This window comes from Argopecten irradians, chromosome 15, assembly GCF_041381155.1.
Source record: "Argopecten irradians isolate NY chromosome 15, Ai_NY, whole genome shotgun sequence".
In the NCBI taxonomy this organism is placed as follows: domain Eukaryota; kingdom Metazoa; phylum Mollusca; class Bivalvia; order Pectinida; family Pectinidae; genus Argopecten; species Argopecten irradians.
Genome location: NC_091148.1, coordinates 23,192,672 through 23,219,349, shown reverse-complemented (window position 1 = coordinate 23,219,349; position 26,678 = coordinate 23,192,672). Strand labels below are relative to the sequence as shown.

The 26,678-nt window shown below is 36.7% G+C and overlaps 1 protein-coding gene across 1 annotated transcript in view; it reads right to left on the bottom strand.

Moving 5' to 3' along the window:
- The window catches only part of LOC138308679 (uncharacterized), a 38,162-nt gene extending 20,339 nt beyond the window's left edge, over nucleotides 1–17,823 (bottom strand). Inside the window, exons 1-5 of the mRNA XM_069249713.1 lie at nucleotides 16,777–17,823; nucleotides 11,904–12,049; nucleotides 8,429–8,577; nucleotides 7,493–7,552; nucleotides 5,110–5,169 (exon numbers count right to left, since the gene is read on the bottom strand). Of these exons, the coding sequence (XP_069105814.1) occupies nucleotides 5,110–5,169; nucleotides 7,493–7,552; nucleotides 8,429–8,577; nucleotides 11,904–12,049; nucleotides 16,777–17,083 (722 nt within the window). The 5' untranslated portion in view covers nucleotides 17,084–17,823. The remainder of the gene's footprint in view (nucleotides 1–5,109; nucleotides 5,170–7,492; nucleotides 7,553–8,428; nucleotides 8,578–11,903; nucleotides 12,050–16,776) is intronic.
- Nucleotides 17,824–26,678: the final 8,855 nt, after the last annotated feature.

Sequence of the window (26,678 nt, the reverse complement as noted above, 5' to 3'; positions counted from 1 at the left end):
CTTTACCTTATCCTTACTAGAAACATGTCTCTGTGACCTTGACATCCCATTACCCTCAGTGGGAATAAGCCTGAGTGACCTTTACCTTATCCTTACTAGAAACATGTCTCTGTGACCTTGACATTCTATTACCCTCAGTGGGAATAAGTCTGAGTGACCTTGACCTAACAACTAGTATAAACATATCTGAGTGACCTTGACTTTCTATTACCCTAGGTGGAAACATGTCTGAGTGGCCTTGACCTTTCAACACAGGGATCTATACTGCCTGTCATGAATTTAAATCAAATAGAATGCACCACTCTAATTATTGTACTAATTCAAACCTATTCAGAAGCACTGTTTGGAGACTACATTAATCTGTTCAATGTTTTCTGAAAAGAACAAGACTTAAGACAGAATGACAAGTAACAGCTAGTTGTATTATGAATAAACTAGATAGACACCAATGCCCCCATCTATATATTCTGTATATTTCAGAGTTATCTACCCTTGCATGTAGGTATCTATTGTGAATTGTGACGTCACATGTTTGCGATCATTACGTCATACAATTTGTAGATTACTGACGTGAATTGCACTCACAAAATAATGATGTAACAATCGCTACCTACCTGCAAGGGAGCTAACTCTGTAATATGCAAAGACAGAATATCACAGTAGCATAGGTCAGGATGTGATGCGACAGATGTCATTTCATCTTTAATATCCCATCTCATCATCTTTGGTACACAAATACACAAATATTAAGATTTGTGAATCAAGTGTTGTTTATACTAAGATTTGTGAATCAAGATTTCTCTCTGTGTTTAAGTATGCAAAAAATGTTTGTCACTACATGTATATGTAAACAAAACACCACCAATACCTGTACGTCAATACCTAGAGGTAACAGCTGTAGTGATATCACATTTTACTTTCACTCATTCATCAAGTTGTGTTCAATAAAACAGCTCGACGTGAGAGTTTGATCTAAATTTCATCTGAAAGTCACTGTCTGGTAATTGTATCCACACCTAAGTATACATTGAAGATTACAGTACATCCCGTTATTTTACCAGGATATTTTTGAGATTTCACAGTAAAATAGAATTATTTCAACAATTTGATCTATGAAATATTGAGAAATGTTTGAATCATATAGACTTTGAAATTCTGAAATTTAATTTTCTCTTTTTCAGTTAAAATTGCAAAAAATATTGACCAGCATAAATAACTAGCTAAACAGTACAGTGGAACTTGGTTGATACGAACTCGGATAATTCGACAACCCGGCTTAATACAAAGTACTTTGCCGGTCCCGTCCGAATTCCCTCTTTATCATTGTTTAAAGAACTTGGATAATTTGAATTCGGAAAACTCGAAGAACTCAGATAATACGAAGTAAAATTTGAGTCCGAATGACAAAATTCATACATAAAATGTTCTTTTAACCCGAAATGAGATTTTGTGGACAACGAGTTCGCCGAAAATGCCGTTTTTCTTTTTCATAAATCTGCCGTAGAACAGCATTTTAAATTACATATCTAGGTATTATTGTTATAATTTTGCAACTACCATCGGCGATTTTGACATATCTCTTGTTCACATCATTTTACGACATGGAACTTGTCTATCTTTACCAAGTAAAGAGATCGTCAGAAGACATGATAACTTGTTTAATTCGAACACTCGGATAACTCGAAGTTTTATCTCGGTCCCTTCGAGTTCGTATTAACCGAGCTCCACTGTATATTATGTAAAATAATGTAACCGAGGTATATAGATAGTTAACATGTAATGTGAATATACCAAAAAGATATACACAACTGTATTATAAATACTATGTAATTACAGAAGTAAAAAAATTAAGTATTGTCTTTGAAGTTTTATATTTTAAGTACAATTCTTTGAAAAGAATCAAGCATAAATATCAACTGATGAGTACAAAGTAAGTACACACAGATAAGATCAACTTGTCAAGGATTTCTTTAAACATTTTTTTTAGAAATAGTCATCCCTTTGTTTTTTTCTTTGAATTGTCTTGTTTTTTCATCAATTAACGGTAAAAGGTATGAAATCTATTACCGGTAACTTTCATACATTTTTCTGTTATTAAGAAAACCCAAATAACAGCAGTTTTTCTGTAGCTTTCTCTCCCTATCAATCCAAGTTGTCCTTGAATGAAGTGTTAATTAAAGATGAAATGTAAAAGAGAACACATCCTGGAACTCTAACCTAAATAATACTGTGCTATAGTGATAAAAGAAGAAATAGACAAGGCAGAATCAAGTAGATAGAACAGTAGTAATAGTTTTTTATAAGGTCTTTAATGTTAAAAGTTGATGGGAATAATTCACATACCACGTGAATTACTCGATAACATTTGGTAGGGACAATTGTTTCTATTGGTGATGGAATGATGTTACAAGATAACATCCCGCGCCAACGTCATTTCAGCCTGAAGATTACAAAGATTCATGTTCCATCACCACTGGATATACTAGTCCCACACAAACGTTATCGGGTATCACGTGGTACATGAATTAGTCCCAATAATCAGTCAAACTAAACTCCCTCTATCACACAAACACACAGATATCTCAGAGATGCAGGCTACAGAAACTATTAGTGTGGTTATTATGGAAGGAAGAGGTTGAGGCCTTGGTAATTTTTTGAAGGTGACAAACTCTCATAAGCTGCAGTAGGATCTTGGCAGTTTTAAATGCTTTGGGAGAAATGACAAACTGATATCACTGTAATGTAGCATCAAGACACAATCTTACTGCAATCTGTTTTACATTCACATTCATCTTCATTTTCTTTGGCAGTTTGTTCAAGGGAGATAACTACAATTTATATGTTAAGGGGAGATAACTACAATTTATATGTTAAGGGGAGATAACTAGAAATTATATGACACATACCAGCAGGCAATAATGGAGAAGCAGCAGTTTGTATCAATGACATTTGTTGTTGTAATGAACTTATACATTTGATAAGTGGCACAATTAAATCATTCACCTCTGAAATTTCAAAATGAACTGGTCTATAATCATTGATTATGGAGAGTCTAACTGTGTCTTCAGGGGTGAATGAATGAACTCCCAAACATTAAAGCGAGACATGATGGGACAGAACAGCCATGAGTATACATGGGTAACACTGTATGCCACAGCCCCACCCCCTCCATTCCCCATCCCATCCCCCGTTCCCTATATTTTCATAGCTGAGGTCTAATGAATGACAGAGAAATAGAAATAAAATACATTTGTATACATTGTGATTAATTCTAACAGGATATTCCTGAATATTAGTACTCAATGTTAGAAAAAGAAAATTGCTTTGCACCTAGATATTCAAAAATAACAAAATACTATTTACTATACAGATGCGCACAGTTAACTTCCATCACCCGTGTATATATAAGTTCACATAGAAATAACATAATATCGATCTCGAGATACCAAAACGTTCTAGGTAAAATATGATTTACTGTTCACAAGTCAAGCCGCGGTGGCCGAGTGGTTAATATGTCTTGACATATTACCACAAGCCCTCCACCTCTGAGATGCGGGTTCGAATCCCATGTGGGGCAGTTGCCAGGTACTGACCGCTGACCGGTGGTTTTTCTCCGGGTACTCCGGCTTTCCTCCACCAACAAACCTGGCACGTCCTTACATGACCATGGCTGTTAATAGGACGTAAAACTAAACAAACCAAAATCACAAGTCAAATCTTCCAGTGAGTGTGACATCATATTTTGACATTTTTGATTTTTGTCATGTCACAACTCAATCCCCACAAGGTGGGACTAATTGGCAGTAAATCAAACTTTACCATTTTGATATTTCCGAGTCGACATATTGAATATAATTTTTGTACAGCACTAACAGTAACTACAAACTGTTACAACAGTCTAAGCCTAACACAATATATACAAGTTTTTAGGCAGTGCTATCTCTGTGATTTCTTCATGGACTTTTATATTTATATAAGTATTACATTTACTTTAACCTGCCACATGACAATCATGTGACACACATAACTATCACATGACACTATACTGTTGAAGGTAACAACCTAGTGCATCAATATTATCATTTTAAGGGGTGTATTATCTTGCGATTTTATCAAAATTTTCTGATATACCAAAGAAATTAGTTCATATCTGTGAAGAAGAAGCAATGGTTAACATTTTTTAAATGAATACTCTCAAAGAAAATTATAAAAGAAAAAAATGAAAATGTTGGTGATGATAATAAGACAGATTAGTGGGTAACACACATAGAGCTACTAATCTGTGTCATCAATCGGCAGTATTATTGGTGGAATGTCGGCCATGTTGAATTGCCACGCCAGTAAATATGCCATATTAATCACCTTAATCGGCAATTGTTATGAAAAAGACAGTTTGTGGAACTCTTAAAAAATATACAGAAGCTACATATCATGCTATTTATAACACAAAATGCCTAGTTTGTTAGATTATCTCATTAATATCTCATAATCATGTCCACTAGATAGGTGTATATACCTGTGTGATAAGGATAAAAGAATGTTTGTCCTTGTTTCGTGATCCTAGTCTTTTTATAACAATGACCACTAAAGATAATTAATTATGTAACCCTGGTGATACTAGCCACAGTCTTTTTATACCAATGGCCACTAAAGATAATTAATTATGTAACCCTGGTGATACTAGCCACAGTCTTTTTATACCAATGGCCACTAAAGATAATTAATTATGTAACTCTGGTGATACTAGCCACAATAAACCCCTCAGCTAGCGAGTGAACTTCTATTTAGCTCAATCAGTTGAGCGTCAGACTAGTAACCCAGAGGTCCTGAGTTCAAATCCTGGCAGAGGCAGTGATTATGTTTATATCAAATCATGTGTTCTGATAATATATGATACACCTACTAGCGAGGGATACAAAATGGCGGACTTTCCACTCAAAATACAGCCGATTGATGACGTAGATTGGTAACCCTGACATAGACAATACAACATATAGACAGGTCTCCATGCCCCATTTAGTACATCCTATATATACAGGTGTGGTACATTACAGTGTTATCATATGGACATTCTCATGCTAAGATGGATGACCAAGCATCTATACTCACGCCTGAGAATGAGTGATCTTATCATTCATTTCTACCAGTTTTTCGTTAGTCTTTTGATATCTGCAATGAAGATTGGGATCCGGAGTAGGAAATTGAAATAATTTGATATTGATTTTCCCCGGTACAGCTGTTGGTTCACAGCCTAGGGACACTAATTGATGGTTTCTTAGATTTAAATGATCAGGTTTTTTTTTTAATTGAAATGAAATCTGCCGCCCAGCTGTGCATTTTTAATGAATTTCCACGGTTACAAACATGTCAAGCCCTGAAATTAAAAGCTTGGATATTGTGATAACTTGTATTTCATGTTTCCATAATACCACAACAAATGGAAACAGAGATTCATAAAACTGAAATATTAAACCATAGTAAATATATACTTCATGAGCTGTCACTGGTACAATCTTTATCTTACTGTAAAATCTTCAAGAAGAACATAATCTAAATTATGCATTTACCTCCTTTTTATGGAATTAATATCCATATTGGCCTAACCTATATTAAATAGGTAATTAATATTTCAAAAGTTTCTGAACTAAAAAATGTCAGAGTTAACCAAGATTCAAAAGAAGCAAACAGTTTATAAGTCTATGAGTCCTTATGACATTACTTTTACCTTTCCAATTTTTTTTATAGATATTATAGAGTTATCTGCTCTTGCAGGAAGGCGTTGATTAAGATGACGTCATGTGACAAAGTTTGCGAACTAACTGATCCTATAACGTACATAATAATCAAAACCTATCCACAAGGCCAGACAACTCTTTGATATACAAAGATGGCATTAAACCAGCTAACGTAATATCATCTTCAATTTTTCCCAAAGACCTGTTCATCCACCGAGTCTCAGATATTGATGACTATAACTAAAGCTGATCAATGTCTACTGCTATATGTCTTAAAGCTCTACACCCCAATAAAGATACCAGATTAAGTTCTTGGTTATAGGATACATAAAGCTTCTCTGAGTTATCCTGCAATAAGCCTATTTGATGGATATATCGAACAAGGTATGAAGTTCTAATACTGTATTTATCCTGCAATAAAATCATTTCTTGTTACCGTCTCATTTCTTGTTACCGTATCATTTTTTATAAAGAGTGAAAAATTAAGTACAATAACAGTAAATCAGGGCTTACTTTTTAGCCATGAGCTGCAGAGTGAGACACAGAGACACTGGTCAAACCAACCTTTCGTGAATTACCCACTACTACTGTAAGACATTTTCTTCAGGGACTTTTAGGCTTTTTGCAGGATAAATACAGCATTTACATTACTTTGGGTGTTATATTGCCTCCAAAAACACATAAACCTTACAGAAGTCATGCAATATTATAAACATGTGGTATATGTGGATTATAATAAACATCTTCAAACAATTGAAACATGACTAACTATTACAAAATGAAATAAATCAACAAGAATGGTAAATAAACAATTCAAACAAATAAAACATTCCATTAATGAAGGTGAGTTTTTCTTCAGGTTTCACACAAGTGTCTGCTATTATAGACTGCATTATCACCCAATATGTGTGTATGTGCTTGTTTTTTGTTTGTTTTTGTTTTAGTTTAAACTTAATTGATAACCATGGAATATCTTATGTTGAAGTATTCATATACAGCACAAAACTGCATTCAATCAAAAACATGATGAACTCGTGATATACCGTCGCTATTTCTGGGCCAAAGTAACTGAAAAGTTCACATTTCAAATATTCTACCAAAGTCTGTGGCTGAAGTGCTCATAAGCTGTCAGCACTAGCTAGGCATTTGTTGGTGATTTTTCTTCCAATAACTCAGCCTTTTCCTCTGTTACAAATATTGTAGTTTCTTAAATGACTAAAGCCGTTGATTTGACAAGATACAGATAACCAAACCAAATTTACAGTTATGTGACCTTGACCTTTGTCCCTTTCAGAACAACTCTTATATTGACCTTGATATTTTACTAAATGACACTGATGTCCTTGACCTTAGAAACAATAAGGTTTTCAATCACAAGTGACCTTGACCGTGTAATACTCTGGTGACCTTGACCCGCCCTTGAACCCTACAAGTCATGTGTTATCCATAATTTTCTATGAAGAAGTGAAATTTTTGTATATTTTTTTCCATTAACAAGTGACCTCTTTTTGTATTAAGTTTAAAAGCATACTCTAACAGAATACTAATGGTACAATTTGGCTTCTTCATTAATATTATGGTAGGGTTATAATCAAAGATATAAATAAAGAATTCAAGTCATTTCAAGAGAATGAAGACGAGACAAAGTTTGTAACTTAAACAGGCGACTATATCTACAGACCATTGAATAGTATCATATAGTGGTTACCACAGACACACAGGTAAAAACCCCAAACAGGAGAAAACCATAGACTTACGCGCTCGTGGCCGTGATTCTGTCTTTGACATTTGTCAGCTTTTCATTTGTCTTCACAACACTAGCACAACAAAAAACACCAGAGAAAAGTGCTCACAACTACTCTAACAATGAGTGCAAAATGTTGGTGAACAAATGTGTTGTCTAATTTATTTTTCTCAAAAATTATCACGATCTCTACAGTTTTGTTTGGTATCGATATGATGGAGAACAAAATTAAAATCAACGGATACACAATCAGGTAGAATGTAAAATAAAGCTGTTTCTATTAAAAGGGGAAATGCTGGATAGATTGCAAGGATTTTCAGACAAAAATTAATTAAAACGAAACATGTGCATAATTGGGGTGAAACCATAATAAGATAAAAGAAAATTTCATATATATTATGTCGGAAATTATTTTGAGTACAATATGAATACTGCTTATACAAAATTAAGCACAAAGCACTGTTTGAAGTAAGACCTATCACAATATTTTATGTTTATAAATCAATTAATGATTTAATTCTTTTACTTTATGACCAAATGTTAACCATAAGACAATATCGAATGTCTTCAACTGCATCAAGTTTGTAATTACTTTACAGAGTTAAACAAAAAAACATGAATATGTTTAAGAAAACAAAATTTACGGTCACCTTAACGCGATTTCAAGACTTGGCAGCTTGCTATGAAATTTTCACAAATAAAACTGCCAGTTTGGTACATTAAAGAAATTTTGAAAGTAGCTTTAAAAATTCATAATTTTTATCATTAAACTGTTTGATCTACTAACACAATAAAACATTTCTGTAATTAAAGATCTCTTAAGATATAAAATAGCCACACCAAAAAGATAGGAAAGACAAACAGTCTAACAAAAGAGTTCAGATGACCATGATTAAAGAATTTAGCTAACCATGAATATGAAGAGTTAAGCTGACCCTGAGATACCTACGTGTCAGACTCTTTGATAGTTTTGAAGCCGTAGTGAAGATCTTGTTTAAGTTCCTGGAATGGCGTGATTCCCATTTTCCTCTTCAGTTCTGAGGCGTATCTGACCTTTGATCCTAATACTTGTCGTAATGTTGTGATCTCGCTTTCGACCTAACAGGAAAGGAAATTAGTTGTCATTACAACTTACGTAACAAAATATGACTTCATTGTATGTACTAAAAATGAAACAAGAGGCCCATGGGCCTTAACGGTCATCTGACTCATGGCACAAAACAGTCACAGTATAAAGTAGTGGTTAACAATTAATATAAGCAATACAAAGAACATCTTAGTTTAATATGTAAGTTTCTAAAGTAGGTAAAGGTCATTTGTTGAGCCCAGCCCCTTTATCCCTAAGAGTCAAATCTGGTTCATTCACATAAAATATGATTGTCTTCCCCCATTGATTTTTTTACACCAATTATGGTTGTTATTCACTCAAGTGTAAAGGAGAAATAGAAATATGATTTTAAAGCCAAATTTCAGTCAAATTACCCCTTCTGAGCCCCGCCCCTCTGTCCCCAGTCGTCAGGACCTAACTCGTTTATATAAAATATGATTGTCCTTTCCCCAATGATGTTTTACACCAATATGGATGTAATCCACTCAAGGTTTAAGAAGGAGTAGGATTTTAAAGCCAAATTTCATCAAAGTTCCCCCTTCTGAGCCCCGCCTCTCTGTCCCCAGGGTCGGACCCTAACTCGTTTATACAAAATATGATTGTCCTTCCCCAATGATGTTTTCGCATCAAATATGGTTGTTATCCACTCAAGGGTTAAGGAGGAGTAGATTTTGAAGCCAAATTTTATCAAAGTTCCCCCTTCTGAGTCCCGCCCCTCTGTCCCAAGAGGTCAAACCTAACTCGTTTATATAAAATATGAATTGTCCTTCCTCAATGATGTTTTTGCACATCAAAATATGGTTGCTATCCACTAAAGATTAAGAAGGAGTAGGATTTTGTAAAGCAAAATTTCATCAAAGTTCCCTCTTCTGAGCCCTGCATCTCTCAGTCCCCAGAGGTCAAAACTCAGGCCTCGTTTATAAAATTTGATTGTCCCTTCCCCAATGATCTTTTACACCAAGTATGGATGTAATCCACTCAAGTGTTAAGGGAGGAGTAGGATTTTAAAGCCAAAAATTTTCATCAAAGTTCCCCCTTCTGAAACCCCGCCCCTCTGTCCCAAAGAGTCTGACCTAACTAGTATATATATAAAATATAAATTGTCCTTCCCCAAAGATGTTTTCACACAAAATATGGATGCAATCCACTGAAAGATTAGGAGGGAGTAGATGTTTAAAGCAAAATTTAAGAAAATTTTCCCTTTTGGAGCCCCACCCCGTCAGCCCCTAGGGGTCAGACCAGGCTCATTAAAATATAAATATGATTGTCCTTCCCCAATGATGTTTCAACATCCGGCCAAATATGGATGTAATCCACTCAAGGGTTAGGAGGAGAGTGGCTTTTGTATAAATAGTCTTATGCACAAAAACGCACGGCGGACGGCGCACGGACGACGGACAAACACCTACGATGACAATAGGTCATCCATAACCTTCAGGTTCAGATGACCTAAAATAAGTGTAAGGAAGTGATTTTCTATTTTCTCACACTAAAATCTACAATGATTAATGAAATTAGAGAACATTTGCCAATAAGTTACACATTGCATTATGAAATTAAAATAAATGAAAATTAAATCCAGCAAAATGTCACCAGCTAAAATTGGACAAATAACCGAGTTATTGTCCTAGCCTAACAAGGTAACTGATATGTAGCATTTTCATGGTACCTGGTACAGATTCAATACAGAGACATCTCAGTGATCTGAACGTCGAAGGATGGATTAGTCTATTGTGATGTATGTGGAATAATAAATCTCTTCTTCAAAATTTCCGTTACATAGAAAATTAATTTAAGTATGGAAATTCTTAAATCGTTCATGTCCGTGTGTTACATATTTTCAATGTTTCGACTTCATCTTTAACTTTATAGAACTGGGGAACTTTTAACCGTCTTATTAATATGTATAGGAACTTTTGAAGGACCAAATGAACGCATCATGTTTCTTTGCCCGATATTCAAAATTAGACTTGTAATTCCGCTGCACTATGATGCTTTATGTTCCGCTCCAATATCAAATCTAACAACATCTTGTTCGAGGTCATCTCCGCATGACCTATGGCCTAGAATCGTAACATCTTGGGATAGACTTTAGCCGTTCATACTTCCGAATGAATCAACCACACAGAAGATTTCATAGGCAAGACACTGATAGGCATGCTGAGGTGACGCCAAACCGGGCATTGTTACACCCTGTGTTAGAGCGTAATGTAGAACATCAAGTCTTATTTTAATTAGATTGTAATACTGGAATACCACCTTCTCTCATATGTAGTGATATTGAACATTTAACTTTGTTGGTCCTATTCTTAAACCATACTGTATACTGAATGAGATCCAAATAACAGCTATAATGAACAAATACAATAGAAATGGCATTTGGCAGAGGAAGAAAGAAAGAAAGAGTACCCAGAGAAAAGCACTGACCAACATTACGGTAACTGCCCCATGTGGGGTTTGAACACTTGACCCAGAGGTGAAGGTCATGTGGTAATATGTCCTCCACCTTGAACACTTGGCCTCAGAGGTGAAGGTCATGTGGTAATATGTCCTCCACCTTGAACACATTGACCCAGAGGTGAAGGTCATGTGGTAATATGTCCTCCACCTTGAACACTTGACCCAGAGGGGAAGGTTAATGTGGTAATATAATTTAATAAATGTGGTAATATGTGGTACTCCCACCTTGAACACTTGACCCAGAGATGAAGGTCATGTGACCTCATCTGGACAGAGGTAAGGTCATGTGGGCCTCCCACCTTGAAAGTGTGGTAAAATATCCATACTCCACACACTTGACCCAGAGGTGAAGGTCATGTGGCAATATGTCCTCCACCTTGAACACTTGACCCAGAGGTGAAGGTCATGTGGTAAAAAATGTACTCCACCTTGAACACTTGACCCAGAGGTAAAGGTCAGTGTGTAATATGTACTCCAGAGGTGAAGGTCTTGAATACAAATTGACCCAGAGATGAATGGTCATACATGTGGCAATATGTCCTCCACCCTGAACACTTGACCAGATGTGAAGGTCATGTGGCAATATGTCCTCCACCTTGAACACTTGACCCAGAGGTGAAGGTCATGTGGCAATATGTCCTCCACCTTGAACACTTGACCCAGAGGTGAAGGTCATGTGGCAATATGTCCTCCACCTTGAACACTTGACCTAGAGGTGAAGGTCATGTGGTAATATGTCCTCCACCTCCTAAACCTGGACACATTCTCAATCGACCTTGACATTTAACAGGACATTAAATCAATGAAACCAAAGCACTGGATCTCCCAACTTGTATAATTCAATGTTTTTACTCACTCTAGCGAGTTCCTCTCTGTATTTCTCCAGATCACGCTCCCTCTCAGCCTCGTCCTTGTATACCTGCTGCTCTGTGGTCTCACCATCTACACCCTCCACGGTCTCAAACGTAGGTGACTCTAAGTTACCATACATCATGTGTTCATCTGTAATAGAGATAAAATATCATAAATCTCTCAGTTCTAGTTAACACATCCATCCCTGAAGACACTATTTAACTGTTCTAATTCAAAAGCTGGATCAGTTCATTCTAAAGTTGCAGAAGTGAATGAAGCAATCAGACTGTTCCATCATACCTGTAATGAATACTGTGAAAATGGATATTTTTGCGTATGGATTTTTCTCTGAATCAACTTTCAAACTGTTTGCAACATATGTGGCAATTGTCACACTGTGCATCCATAATGAAATTATTTACATTTTTAAATTTGTGCTTGGCAATATGTTTGCACAAGATATAAAATCCTCAAAGCATATGTACTAATATACATCAATTGAAACTAAAAATAAAGTGTCATTTAACATGACACTTTTGTAGGGATTTCTGCAACATTAGTTTAGACTACCATTCCAGAGTCTTCCTACAACACTAGCTCAGGACATGGAATCAGGTTCATCATCCAATGAAAATCAGTTATTTTTAAGAGGCTACAAGTTTTAGTGTGATACAAACAGCTGATACTTGTACAGATAGTGTTCAGGTGTTAATTGATGTCATCAAATACACAACAGACTAGAAAGGTCTATAATACATAAATGTCCCCGTCTACATATAGCAAAGGCATGACAGGATGGCACAAACACAGGCAACATTATATATGCCACGGTCCATCCCCTCCTAATAGCAGGGGCAAAAAACGAAATTTAAGGAAGGGGGTATTTATTAGTGGGCACATGTGTTTATCATGTAGAATATGGTATTTAACAAAAGTTTTAAAATGAATCTGCCATTATATATATGTAACAGGGTGCAGGATTTACAATAAATTTAATACCTGTCTCTGCCAGGGATCGAACTCGGGACGTCTCGATTACTAGTCTGATGCTCAACCGATCGAGCGATATATTGAGGCTAGTATTGACCAGGATTACATACGTATTTATGACAAGTAAGTGAAGCAATTCATCCTTTCTTTCCCTTCCCCATAAAGATAGTATCACTGTACTTTTGTATGTACATGTATAAGTACAGATTACCATGTCAGACTAACCCCAATCATTCTCCAATTCGAATAAATGATATTAAGGTACTTTATAGAGATCCCCACGTACGGATACCATTCACAGACAAAGTCCTGTCATTAAGCCTGTCATAAATACCTTTTAGATTATGTGATCAAAGAACTATAGAAACATTACAGCTGAGTGGTAAAGGCTCTGGGCTATTTCATGTCCTTGGCATTCTTGTCCTTATATAAACATTTACTGTATTTGGTCCTATACGTGTGAATGCCACTTAGAACATCTCCTTCTTTAACACCTTTCCAAAATAGCCTCATGGCAATAACTATGTCTTTTTATGTATTCAAGCTGGTCTGTTCTCATATCTTTAACTCATATTACTAGTATTGGCCAAATATGACAATTACATGTATGCAAAAATTATACTTTGGTACCTGTGGTCAGTGTAAGCAGTATCAACAGTTATATGGACAAAATCTATGTGATATTTTGATGAAGATCTATACTTTAATGGTATATATACATACAAGTTAACTGAACCACAGAGAAGACTTTGTGTACACAGTACAATATAAATAGATAGTTAAAAACCTGTAAAGCTGTGGGGCATCCTGTGACGACCCACACACTATCACTCACAGGATGATCTGATGTGACCAGACCCACACACTATCACTCACAGGATGATCTGATGTGACCAGACCCACACACTATCACTCACAGGATGATCTGATGTGACCAGACCCACACACTATCACTCACAGGATGATCTGATGTGACCAGACCCACACACTATCACTCACAGGATGATCTGATGTGACCAGACCCACACACTATCACTCACAGGATGATCTGATGTGACCAGACCCACACACTATCACTCACAGGATGATCTGATGTGACCAGACCCACACACTATCACTCACAGGATGATCTGATGTGACCAGACCCACACACTATCACTCACAGGATGATCTGATGTGACCAGACCCACACACTATCACTCACAGGATGATCTGATGTGACCAGACCCACACACTATCACTCACAGGATGATCTGATGTGACCAGACCCCACACACTATCACTCACAGGATGATCTGATGTGACCAGACCCACACACTATATCACTCACAGGATGATCTGATGTGACCAGACCCACACACTATCACTCACAGGATGATCTGATGTGACCAGACCCACACACTCACAGGATGATTGATTGACCGACCCACACACATCACTCACAGGATGATCTGATGTGACCAGACCCACACACTATCACTCACAGGATGATCTGATGTGACCAGACCCACACACTATCACTCACAGGATGATCTGATGTGACCAGACCCACACACTATCACTCACAGGATGATCTGATGTGACCAGACCCACACACTATCACTCACAGGATGATCTGATGTGACCAGACCCCACACACTATCACTCACAGGATGATCTGATGTGACCAGACCCACACACTATCACTCACAGGATGATCTGATGTGACCAGACCCACACACTATCACTCACAGGATGATCTGATGTGACCAGACCCACACACTATCACTCACAGGATGATCTGATGTGACCAGACCCACACACTATCACTCACAGGATGATCTGATGTGACCAGACCCACACACTATCACTCACAGGATGATCTGATGTGACCAGACCCACACACTATCACTCACAGGATGATCTGATGTGACCAGACCCACACACTATATCACTCACAGGATGATCTGATGTGACCAGACCCACACACTATCACTCACAGGATGATCTGATGTGACCAGACCCAACCCACACACTATCACTCACAGGATGATCTGATGTGACCAGACCCACACACTACTATCACTCACAGGATGATCTGATGTGACCAGACCCACACACTATCACTCACAGGATGATCTGATGTGACCAGACCCACACACTATCACTCACAGGATGATCTGATGTGACCAGACCCACACACTATCACTCACAGGATGATCTGATGTGACCAGACCCACACACTATCACTCACAGGATGATCTGATGTGACCAGACCCACACACTATATCACTCACAGGATGATCTGATGTGACCAGACCCACACACTATCACTCACAGGATGATCTGATGTGACCAGACCCACACACACTATCACTCACAGGATGATCTGATGTGACCAGACCCACACACTACTATCACTCACAGGATGATCTGATGTGACCAGACCCACACACTATCACTCACAGGATGATCTGATGTGACCAGACCCACACACTATCACTCACAGGATGATCTGATGTGACCAGACCCACACACTATCACTCACAGGATGATCTGATGTGACCAGACCCACACACTATCACTCACAGGATGATCTGATGTGACCAGACCCACACACTATCACTCACAGGATGATCTGATGTGACCAGACCCACACACTATCACTCACAGGATGATCTGATGTGACCAGACCCACACACATCACTCACAGGATGATCTGATGTGACCAGACCCACACACTATCACTCACAGGATGATCTGATGTGACCAGACCCACACACTATCACTCACAGGATGATCTGATGTGACCAGACCCACACACTATCACTCACAGGATGATCTGATGTGACCAGACCCACACACTATCACTCACAGGATGATCTGATGTGACCAGACCCACACACACTATCACTCACAGGATGATCTGATGTGACCAGACCACACACCATATCACTCACAGGATGATCTGATGTGACCAGACCCACACACTATCACTCACAGGATGATCTGATGTGACCAGACCCACACACTATCACTCACAGGATGATCTGATGTGACCAGACCCCACACACTATCACTCACAGAGATGATCTGATGTGACCACCCACACACTATCACTCACAGGATGATCTGATGTGACCAACCCACACACTATCACTCACAGGATGATCTGATGTGACCAGACCCACACACTATCACTCACAGGATGATCTGACCCACACACTATCACACTGACCAGACCCACACACTCACAGATGATCTGATGTGACCAGACCCACACACTATCACTCACAGGATGATCTGATGTGACCAACCCACACACTATATCACTCACAGGATGATTCAGATGTGACCAGACCCACACACTATATCACTCACAGGATGATCTGATGTGACCAGACCCACACACTATCACAGGATGATCTGATGTGACCAGACCCACACACTATCACTCACAGGATGATCTGATGTGACCAGACCCACACACTATCACTCACAGGATGAAACACACCACTGAGCTCAGTACATCTTAGATGTACAGATAATAGTCCATGTGGTTAATTTTTAAGCATGGTTTCTGTTACTAGCAGTATAGTTTCTGTTATAGCTTTTACCTGTGTTTAAATTTAGAACTTATAAGCCTTAATTTCATTTACAGGTAGTAATTGGTAAAGTTTTCTTTCCTCTCTGATATTTACCAACTTTTGTGCTTTCATGAAGATAAAAAAAGAGAAATTTGTATTAAATTAGATGTACGTTAAAGATCAAAATGTTTGCACAACTTGTCTTTTATATACACAAAGTGGCAAGGAAATAAAACTATTTCATGGAAATTCTATTTCAACCAAATGAGAGAACCTGTCACTATCAATCCAATTCTCTGATACAATTACATGTAAAGCTACCTGCTTCAGTGAGATCAGAAAGTCCAAAATCGTAATCAGAATCTATATCTTCCTCTGCCGGCGGCATTTCCCCGATAATATCGTCCTCAATATAACCATCGAGATCTCCGTGGTGATCGACATCCTCGTCAGACTGCGACCCCTCATGGTGGGTGAGCTGTAAAAACTTGAGGTAGTTCTCGGCTTCGCTGATATTAGCTTCATAGCGAAGTTCATCAATATTACAATCCTCGTGGGGATCGATTATCTCCCCTGGCTTATCACTCGTATCTGATCCAGTGGATTTTTTTCTCTTGTTTTCAGCCATTTTTTTCCCAATTATTTCACAACCGCACGGTCACAATCTTCTCCATCACAGCTAAATGCTTTGAATTTTATACCAATGATTATACCATTTGTTTAGAAAATATGGCACAATTTCTTCAGCAAAACATATTCGATATTCAGTGTTATAAAATCACACTAGTAGACAAAATTTTGAAAAGTTCTGAATTTTTAAATGAAACTTTAAAGTTATAAACCATTAAAAGACCTATTGAATGTTTATGTTTTTTTCTGCATTCACAAGGTGATGAGATTCGCTGTTGCCCTTTTCACGTCATCTTTAGCACACGACAAAGAGATAACGTCACTATCTTTACGATTGTACAACCTGGTTATCACATGACATGGTTTCTGACCCAGGAATTTATAACCACGAGATCCGATTGTTCAGCAGATATCACCAATGAAGATTACATCACACATATACATAGACAGCAACTTTCACTTCAATACACACTATCACCGAACATTTGATACAATATGACAGCCGTACCAAAAATGGACAGCGGTCATAGGACAGCAACACCAAAACTGCATGGACAATGACCACTTAGATGTCTTCAAATGCGTAGATCTTCACTTTCATTAAATCCTAGAAGATTCTCTCCTTGTATAGTAATCCAGAATTTACATTGTCATATGTTAGTCACTCCCAAGGTAAAACTATGAATAACATTTCAAACAATTTTCATTTCCATTCATCTTCTGATTCATCTTCTGTAATCCAGTATATAAATCTAGAGAAATTAGGTACTAATTCCCAAGCATATTGTCAAAGATGTGAGAGAGCGACCAGTGCATGTCCACCAGAATACATCACACTTTCTGTCCATCAGTGGTCAGTTAGTAGTGGACAAGACTGTCTCAAAATGACAACCATATGTCTATGATAAGACATTTTGACCTGTTAGGTTTGTATACAGATGACACAACACCAGACGTAAATGGCCAGAACCAAACATCCATGTGTGGAGATTTGGCTGTAGGTATACTGTTCCTGCCACGTCAATTTTAGTCAATTACACATGTGACTGCAGCACAGGTAAGAAACTGACAGGTATGTGTAGTGATTAATCACTTATCTATAACTAATGGGCAGGAAAGAGTTACCTCCCCCCAAGGCATCAATGTACAGGTAGTGATATATATATACTCTAGTGAAAGTTACCTGGTATTTCCTATAAAACTTCATACTTCTTTTCTACACAAATTTTCACACATTTCAAGAATCAAACGCACTAGCACAATAAAATTGGGCTAAACCAAAGAAGCTTCAATGTTTTTTTTTAGTTCTGTCACAGAACAGGAGAAAATGTTAGCCCAGACTAGGATTCAAGCTCCTATGGACCATCGAACACTAGCCAAATGCTGTATTGACTGAGCTACCTGGTCACCGTTGATCAACACAGCCCGCTACTGAATTCAAACGATATGTATTAGTCAGTGTTCTGATTGAATCAACCAAGGGAAATGAAACCAATAAAGAAGGAGATAGTAATTGTTAACAGATGTCTGTGATTCTGTGTCAATTATTGATTGTTTCCTTCTAATTTATATCTACGATCACGTAACACAGGTCGAGAGGAGTGTGCTTACAGTGGAGTCTCTCACTAAGTAGTTTTAAAAGAACTTCAATTGACCAATTCTTCTAACAAACACCAAAACTGGTATAGATGAAAAAATCTTTGACACAGAAATTTACTTTTGAACATCATTTTCTTATCCTCAGCAAATGAAATGTTCGTGAAAAAGTGTAAGACACCTTTTTTAAGGGCAGAAACTTTAACTAGCTCAAATACACTATTCCTAAGCAATATGATACTGGGTCACACTAGTTGAATGGCTAATGTCTTTGTTGTTATATTACCTTAGACATTACCATGGATGGGTGCTTAAACTGTTTGTCATATACTACAACTAGAACTCCATTCCTGCCAATGACTTGCATATGTAATAATAATTACTGGTATGCAAATCCATCTTAGCATACTTGCCAACGTTTTGAAATTCCCATGGGGGTAATTTTGCGTGTTTAAACTTTTAACCTCAGGAAAGGCTACTTAGTAACCCCTATGAAGAAATTAAAGATGGATTTTTCTTTATGATGGTATAGTAAGACTTTTGTTTGACATTTTGAATATCAAAAGATTTGGACTTGTTGAAATGGCCTAAAATGGGAGCTTCAAAATCGGGAGTCTCCCTCCAAAATAGGGAGGGTTGGCAAGTATGACTTAGGAAAATTATAGATACTACTCAACGGTCAATGGTTTTTCTTCAGGTAACCGGCTACAGCTGGCTACCGGCTATCCTTAGGATATATACAGTGGAGCTCACACTCAACTCGTTACGTCTGAGGAGTTTTCACAGGAAAGTAAAGCCAGTCAGATCCTTTACACATACTACATAATGATGTCCAGTAACTCGCAGCTACTGGGTGACAACAGACAGAAGCCCAGCCAGTCATATAAATCTACTATAGTATTTTCCGGAGCTGCGACTTTTTTCCCTGAAATCGGGAGTGCGGCTTATATACCAGAGCGGCTTAACCAAAATCTGACAATGTTTTTGCATTATTATGTCGTGATTCACATGTGAAAATAGGTATTTTTCTTCTGGTACTTTTGGTTTTCCTACACCACCAAAACATATCATGGACAGACGGTACTTGGCTGTACATAAAATGTACCAAAATAACCCTAGACCCACATTAAAACTACTGATGCACCAGGACTCGATGGAGCCAACTATTGCATGTGTGCGATCTTCCACCATGTGACTTACTGTTTTAACGACTTCAATCAATACCTCATCATAGGTAGGTCGTGACGATACAACTTACACAGAAATTAAAAACGTGTGCTAGCTGTCATTACAGGTAAAGCATCAGCACATGTATAAGAATCCATCCGACTAAGATAATTTTTACCTGGACGGATGTTCATAGAAATATCGGTCGTTACCAGTGATGCAAGTCACCAGGTACAAATTTCTTATAGAAAGTTACATCACTGTCATTCCAAAGGCAGGCAGATATCATGATGAAAATCAATATTTGTTTCTAACAGATATATACATAGAGGCCACAGTGGCTGAGTGGTTAAGGAGTCCCAACATATTTTTCCACAAGTATTCCACCTCTTGAGTTTTGATTTCAAAACACATATGGGGCAGTTATAAACTTCAATGCTATGTACTGATGTTGCAGTCAGTGATTTTTCTCCAGGAACTTAAGCTCAAAGCTTGCTTAATCCCTGCTTAATACCTCCCCCCCCCCCCCTCCAACACCTCCTAATTATAAACCTGACACATCCTTAAAAAGACTTTATTAAACCAAATGAACCAATGAATCATTATGATAAGTGAAAGTATCTCATGTATAACAATGATAAATGGGCTATTACATCTGCTTCCAGTTTATTTTTTACTAAAACTAGTAGGGCTGCCGCGATACGGCAGAAGCGTTTAATTTGTGATATACAACAACTGTATTGTGATAAATGTATTCGCATATATTGTTATGTACACTTTACTTATGGTAGGTGTAGATATTGTATGTGATAAGAGAGATTCACATATAGTCAAGAATAACAGTCCGTTTTACTATTATACAATAATAGACCTGTGCTATGTTATGTAGTTTTACATTCAGTATTTCAAACATGTTAGTTGCAGTAAACCACAATAGTTCAATAATGTGAGGTTGCTTTGTAGAAAAATGTACTAGAGTCTGATGAAATATATATCGACAGGTATAAGGTACGATCGTAACGCCTGTGTAATTAGTACTCGCAAGAATTGGATAGATAACATGATATGTGTCTGAGCCAAAAAATTACCACTTTTTGAAACCTTAAATAATGAAACAAATTCCTTCGTTCCAATCTGTTCCTGGTCCAAAATACTCGCTTACGCCTTAAAGATCGGGATATTAAACTTCTGAAAAGGGCTAGTTCTAGATATCAGGTTTTGCCAGTGTTGGTGTTTAGGACACGTTGTAGGAATTTTCTGAAAATGGCGGCGAGCGGACGATGAAAGCCTGAAATTAGCTGGCAAAAAATCCCTAGCAAGCAATTGTTATTCACCGGACCTTAAATGTGTTATAAGAGGGAATATATATTATTCGGTGTATTGTTGATTGATTGGAGCGACGGATCAACTTGGATAATATTTCAGAAAAAAATAGCCTTCAAATGGACGATCGCGAAGCTACGTATTCATAACGAGTATGCTGCAAATGTTTTGAATCATGTTGAACCAGTTTGTACACGGTATAGTTACCACAGTACCGTATATGACGATGACCGACTTCGAGAAATCGAATGAAAACGAAAGGGATATTTCTGTACATGGCATCATTATTATGCGCGAAAGGAATAATAACAAATACACATCTTGTGAGATGGTTTTGTTTTTGAATTGGACAGGAACGGTTTTTTTAATTATATCAAATTATTAATAAAATTATGATACTAAGAAAATATATTCGTAAAAAACCGGTACAGGTAAACTGTATCGCGGTACAATATTTTTTGGTGGTGTATTGCAATACCCCAATATACCGGTTAACCGCGGCAGCCCTAAAAACTAGTATGTAGTGAATGGGCCTTTATGGGAATAGACAAATTCACATTGCAAAAAAGAAATCTCGAGACTGTAAATAAATTTAAAAGTGAAGGTGAGAGTGAGGGGTGTAAGCTAGTGTTGGGTCGACTCTTTATGCTTAAAATTTGCAAGTAACATAAAACCTTTTATTTTGCACTATAGAAAAGATAGCAACAAGTTTTAAATTGATTGTCTCTGACATGTCTGTCAATCGATAGTTTTCAATTTTTTAGCAACATGCAATCATCCCGACACTAAATGAAATTGTAACAAAGTAAATAGCCAGGTAAATATGGTGTAACAATACACCACAGCCACACGACGATCTGTATCTCAGGATCACCCAGTACAGTTAGTCCAAGGTCGCGTCACCTTTGTGTGTCGTAGCGTCACCTTTTGAACTCTTGTACAGTACTGATATAGCCATCGTACAGCTTATTTCCTAAGTCAGAATGAGCTTTATACAAAACATTTAGGGAATAATATTTCTCATTTTCTTTTTGTCCTGTTTTGTTTTAAGTGTTTTTACTACTGCTCTAAACACATCTGCAAAGTTATAGTTTATTCAGATAAATATCCACATATTTCATCACGGAATAATACTTTTCATTTTTTGTGTTATTTTTTTAATTTTTTTCCCCCTAAATACATCTTCAGAGTTATCATTTATTCAGAAAAATATTCACATATTTCATCAAGGAATAATGTTTCTCATTTTTTGTGCTTATTTTTACTATTGCCATAAAAGTCTGCAGAGTTACAAATTCTAATAGACCACACGACCATCACCTAACTTAGGTGTAGGTGACAGAGATGATAGATAAAGCTGTTACCGGTATCAGTAGACTCATTTCCGTAGTGAAATATAGAAACTGTTACTATCTTAAGAACTTAATACACTGGTACATGCTCACTGCACACTCACCACATGTGACTCATACAATGACATAATTTCAAACTTCCAAGCTTTAATATAAACACAGTTGTGTAATCAGTAACTTTAATATATTACATGTATATGTTTCAGATAGCTTTTGACAAGGAATGCTTTTGAACAAATTCATTTCTTTTTTTAGATACAGATTTTTTTTATTTTTAAAATTTCCGGTATTTAAAAAACAATCTTTGAGAATTTCAAGGAAATGAAAGAATAAGTATTCTAAATTCAATATATCTGAAAATAACACTACAATAAATTATAGAACTTAAATTTTGTTTCAATTTAAAAGATCAATTCAACAATCACAATAAAATAAATATCACAAATGCATCCTTTTTTCAACAACCAATTAAAACTCCTGGTTCCAGATTATAGACATGAACATTTTATTGATGAGATTCCCTACCTGTATATCTGGGAGTTAAATTCCCAGGTATGTATCAGGATGAGGATAGTGGTAAGTTAGTAAACCCTGATCAGACAGGTCGAGTTCTGGAAAGCCACCTTGCTGTCTAACTTAGCTATCAGCGGTTGAAACAAAACTTCCTTATAGTGTTACGATCCCAGAGTACACAGTTTTCTTGCTATAAAGATCAAGGAGCTGTGGAGACTGCTTTCTTCCCTTCAACTTGTTTAAAACACTGATGATCGCAATGACAACTTACACATACAAATGATTCAATATTCAAATTAAACGACAAGAGTTGAGCACAGATTTATCCTGGTGTTGTCATGGCAACAGGATCAATGCACATCCGTCCAATCATTAGATTGTATTGTATACCAATTTCTCATGGGCACGTCTATGTGTGCATCCATCTACCTATTTAACATTGTATCAATACAGTATCTTTTATGGTAAATTAAAACCTGCCATAGCGACCACCTCTGTATAAAGACCGCCTATTTAATAAAGCCAATTTCTTCGGTCATAAGTGCCTATTTCAACAGAATTTGATATATCTATTAAAAGACCCTGATTTTCCCTTGTTTTATGTGTAGCTTTTATAGATATGTTTGATTCTGGTAAGTTTTTGTTAGGTATATCATCTCTCATTTTTTTTCAATAAAGATTCTATGATATGTATAACTGACATTTAGTAATATTTATGTTTTGAGATGAGTGTAAAAAGATATTTTATTCAAATTTTTGTCAGTTGACATACTAAGAAACTCATTGTTTTTCCACACACCTGTTTTAATCCTATTGTCTTCTTTAACATAAATCTAGGACACAGTCAGAGTATCTTATTTCTTTGTTTTGGAGAGAAATAAAGCAGGAATGCATCAATAGTAGTTATTTTGCTTTTACGATTATAAAGACAAGAAAAGCAGAAGAAACGAACTGGATAGAGAAGTATTTCCTTGTGTGTACAATGATAGAGAAGTAACACTTCCTCCTTGTGTGTACATACAATGTCTTGTGATTGTCTTTATCACCAACAATTTATCATCACTTGTTCTCTAATATAAACATCAATAGTACACAAGTAAGATAATGAATATTTCATAGGAGCCAAGTACGCCTACCACATCAGCATGCTCTTTTTATCATCCATTCAGCACCCAAATCATTTATGAGTACAATTTACAAGCTTCTTCTGGACAGAAACTCTCTAGAGAATGGTATACATACAACATAAGTCAAAGCACAAAACCCCTAAAATGACCTCTATAGATTGGTATTTTGTGTTTTATTCATAAAATTCTGAAGAAGAAAAAAACAAGAAGCCCAAGGCCATCACAGTCATTTGACAATCATGACCCCAGCCAAATAGGAAAAGAATTAAATATGATTTTTCAAGATACTGTAGTGACATTGGTTTGGTGTACATCTTGGATAATGGACAGACAGACACAGGTTTTTGGCAGGGTTTTAAAAATAACACTTACTAGGCTGCCATATCAATTCATACAATTTTAAATGTGTTTTTCAAGATGGTGTCAAAATGGCTTTAGATTTCCAATTGAACCCAAAAATAACAACACTTGATCAGAACCATGTGACTGTCAGGAACATGCAAATTTCAGCTACTTCTTCTACATGCAGCCAGGCCATCGATACCTAAGATGTGTGTGGGGACCATTGGTCAAATCACAAATAGATTTATAAAAAGATTTGATAAAGATTCCTATAATTTATGGGAAGGAAACTATATTCTTGTCACCTCCCTTCCTGTAGTTATTATACTGCTGTGATGTTTTCTGTTAATTCTCACACTTGTCAGTCGTGACATTAAATATACACTACAATCCCAGATGTTAGTATTCTGAGTTACACATCAATACTACCTAATCATGTGACTGGCTTCAAACTACAACGACTATATTTTAGTTATAACTATGTAAACTGTGTATAGCTTGTTGTTGGATTTGTTTAAATGTCAAATGGTCTAGTGTTTTATAATAAGATGAATCACAGTATCATAAAAAATTATGTTATCAAAATGGACTGAAGGTCAAATATGGCCTCAAAGATCTATATATAAATCTTACAATGTGATAAAACTCAAATGATATGTAACATGGTTTTCAATAGATGTTTACAAAATAAAGCTCAAGTCAGACACAACACATCAGAAACATCAGCAGTTGTTATTATATGTAAAATTGTATATATACCAGATCTATTCCTAGATAAATCTGTGAGTGTTATTATGTGTACACCAAAATTGTTTGTAGCATTGTTTTTCATCGATGCCAAAATAAAGCTATTGTCCGTTTCACCGTCAGTCACAACCTTCGCGAATTGTGCAGATTCTGCTGAGAAAGAAAACAAACATTTGTTAAAGATGGTCCAATAAAAAAAAAATTGCTAGGAAACTGACTTCTCTGAGTGATTTCTACAACTGCCAATTGGCTAAATTTTGAACTCAAGCATTCCATAATCAAAGCCAAACTCATGAAAAGTAGAGTTTACCAGGTACTCCTAACAATGGCTTTTCCAATTCATTCACCAATGAATTATTCTACAAGATAAAAAGTCCTCATATCTAATTAGTGAATGATGAATCTAGATAATACCTCCATGTAGTAACACACTGTAATATATTATTAGAATAGGGGAAATGGTGGTCAAATAGTTAACTTATAAGTATTCACCCCTGAAAAGATATTTAATCTTTATCTAAATCAAAGCCTAGACTATAATCTATTATAAAAGTAGGGTAAGTGAGTTATAAGTTATGGTACCACTAGTCCAAGGCCTCCACCTCTTGCTTTCAAATTCAAAACCCACATAGAACAGTTCCAGATAATGACCACTAGTTGGTGGTTTTTCTACAGGTACTCTGATTTTTTTCCACCTCTTACAAAAGCTATGTCTTTTAATGACTCTAGCTGCTAAATACATTAAACAAAACAAACAAACAAAACCCATTATTAATTGTAGAACTAGAAACTCACTACACTATTAATACCAGAGATGAGAGTATATTGGTTTTATACAGCTGTATCTGTTTTGTAGTGTACATGTATGCTTTACAGATTTTTATTTATGGTATACAAAAGTCCCGTATCTGCAGTCACAATCCACCTGAAAGCATCTCACAGTCTGTAACAGTATTGGCGTACAATGGGGGTTAATAACCAATATGGCCGTATGATACAGAAAGTGCTGTACCCTTGTGAAGTTCTGACACAGTGTGTCGGCTAGACACGGCAGTCAAAGGTACATAGACAGTGGAATCCCTGAGGAATTTCAGAGTTTTTTGATAGTCGTACACACCAAAGGCCATCAATACAAATAAATGTGTCTATAGCACTCTAACACATGAAACCTCTATATTTCATTTTCCCTGTTTGTGTGTCAGCATACATCTCAGTTTCTGCCAAATAAGCAAGCTCTGGCTTTCATACATATATACATAATTACCTAGTTCATCATATTCTACATGTAATTTTAAGCCAAGTGGACCAGTATATCAACCAGAATGAACTTAACAGCCAGGGTGGCGACATGTTTGAGGTGTCTGACATTCACCACAAACATTGAAAAACTGGCTCGGTTTGTGAGTTAACTAGAAATTTATATGTT